Consider the following 2,247-nt stretch of genomic DNA (forward strand, 5'->3'; position numbering starts at 1 on the left):
GAAGTTATTTGTGACAATTATCTGCTATAAATCTGTGACCTTCAAATAATTGAAGAATTATCACTTCTCCAAGTATACCTGTCTTTCCAGAAGACTCTCACATTAGAAATGACTAGACTTGCTTTTGCTGTTTCTTTTCTGTACATAATTGAAGAGCCCTACAAGATTAGAATTACTAGTAATGGTTAATGTAAAGTATAATGGATTGGAATGAAGCTAAAAAGATTAGCTTAATTTATTAGAAATTACAAATGAGGAAGTAAGTATCCAACAGCTCATTAATATGTAACAATTTCTATACTACTGAAAAAAATCATCAGATCTGTTTACAGTTGACAAATCTTTTAGAATTTTCACAAATGAACTGATCTGGTACTTGTGGATTTCTTTGTCATTTATGATGTGTGTAGGATGCCCAGCAAACCACATTGATGAATATGGAAATAGCTGACTACGAACGTTTGGTGAAAGAACTGAATCAAAAGTTAACTAATAAGAGTAGCAAAATTGAAGATTTGGAGCAAGAAATACAAATTCAGAAACAGAAACAAGAGACCCTACAAGAAGAAATGAGTGAGTTAAACAAAATTCATGTTAGCTTATAACTAACAAGCTCATCATAGCAGACCAGAAGGGGGTGTGTGCATGAACGGCAGTGGTCTCCTTCACCAGCCTTGACTGAACCCCGACTTCTCAGGGTTCCACTGTGGTGTCCTCTTTGATCCCTGGGTTATTCTGAAATGTATTCATTCCTAAATAACTAGAGATTTCTTAGGTATCTTTGTGTTAATGGGTTCTGATTTCAGTCCTTTGTTGTAAAGAACACACTTTATGACTTCAGTCCTTTTACTTGCTAAGTCTAGTGTTTGGACCAGCATCTGATTTCTTTTGGTTGATTTTCCTTGTGTACTTAAAAGTGTGTCAGAATGGATTCGTTTTGGATTTTGTGTTCTAACATCAAGTCTTACCGAGTCAGCTGGTAGTGTTTTAAGGTTCCTATATCCTTAATGGTTTTTGTTATTTATACTAACTTGTTAATTACTGAAAGAGGTATGCTGAAGTCTTCAGCCATAATCATGGTTCTGGTTCTCTTTTTAGTTCTGTCCGGTTTGCTTCATGTTTTCAGAAACTTGCGTATCAGGGACAAGTGTGTTTATGTGATTGTGTTCTCCTCAGTGATTGGATCCTCTCTTAGTACGAAATGTTCCTTTTTGTTTATCTCTCAATATTCCTTTTTCCAAAGTCTATTTTGATATTTATAGAGCCACTCCAGCCTTCTTTTGATTATTATTTATGTGGTTTCTTTTTGTACACTTTGGCTTTTAATCTATCTAAATGTATACATTATTAGGAGTCCTGGTCTGGCACTGTAGAATAAACACTGGACTGCTAACCCCAAAGTCAGCAGTTCAAACCCACCAGCCACTCCTCAGAAATCCAGGGTCTCTGTTGTCCGAAGTGACTGGACAACACTAACAACAGCAAGTTGATAAAGGACAGTGAGTTTCTTGTAGCTAGCATGGAGGTGAATGTTGCCTTTCTGTATACTGAGAGTTCTCAAACCAATCACATCCAATATAATTACTTACACGGTTGCCTTTAAATCTACTACCTTACTAATGATTTTATTGTCTCTTTTATTAGCTGTACTTCTGTTACTTTTGGTCTGTGCTTTATGGCTTCTAGTCTGCATCCTGTCAGAGCATGGACTGCGTGCAAACAGTGTTACAAATCCGTGCTTACTGACAGAACTATGCAGTCCACATTCCCATCCCCTCCCCCCCATCCGCCTTTGGCTAACTCCTCATGTATTGTAAACTTTTAACACATTGTTGTTGTTTCGTTTGAAAACAATTCTCTTTTAAAGCAGGGGTCAGCAAACTATGGCCCAGAGAGCAGCTGTACCAGAGTTGTTGTTGTTGTTGTTGTTAGGTGTACCAGAGGAAAACATTGAAAATACACCAGGAAAAGCCTCATTTCACACATACTGCTGTAATCACTATTTACAAATTGGTAACCTCAGACTTGAAAAACTGAACTTTTGCTCTGAGTACCTGTTTTTCCAGAAGAGTCTAGTCTCCGAAATGACTAGATTTGGGATTTCTATTTGATTTTTTTTTGGCCTTTGATGCTGTTTTATTTTATTTTTATTTATTTATTTTTTTTAATTTAAGGTTTTTATTGTGGATTGAGTGAAAGTTTACAGGGCACATCATCAGTTTTACATTCAACAATTCATATAACTTG

At 36.2% G+C, this 2,247-nt stretch overlaps 1 protein-coding gene across 1 annotated transcript in view; it reads left to right on the plus strand.

The window, feature by feature from the left end:
* Positions 1-2,247, plus strand: part of GCC2 (GRIP and coiled-coil domain containing 2) — a 75,378-nt gene that overhangs the window by 33,104 nt on the left and 40,027 nt on the right. The window contains exon 12 of the mRNA XM_006873033.1: positions 411-573. Within this exon, the coding sequence (XP_006873095.1) occupies positions 411-573 (163 nt within the window). The remainder of the gene's footprint in view (positions 1-410; positions 574-2,247) is intronic.

The sequence above is a fragment of the Chrysochloris asiatica genome, unplaced genomic scaffold, assembly GCF_000296735.1.
Source record: "Chrysochloris asiatica unplaced genomic scaffold, ChrAsi1.0 scaffold00220, whole genome shotgun sequence".
Taxonomy (NCBI): domain Eukaryota; kingdom Metazoa; phylum Chordata; class Mammalia; order Afrosoricida; family Chrysochloridae; genus Chrysochloris; species Chrysochloris asiatica.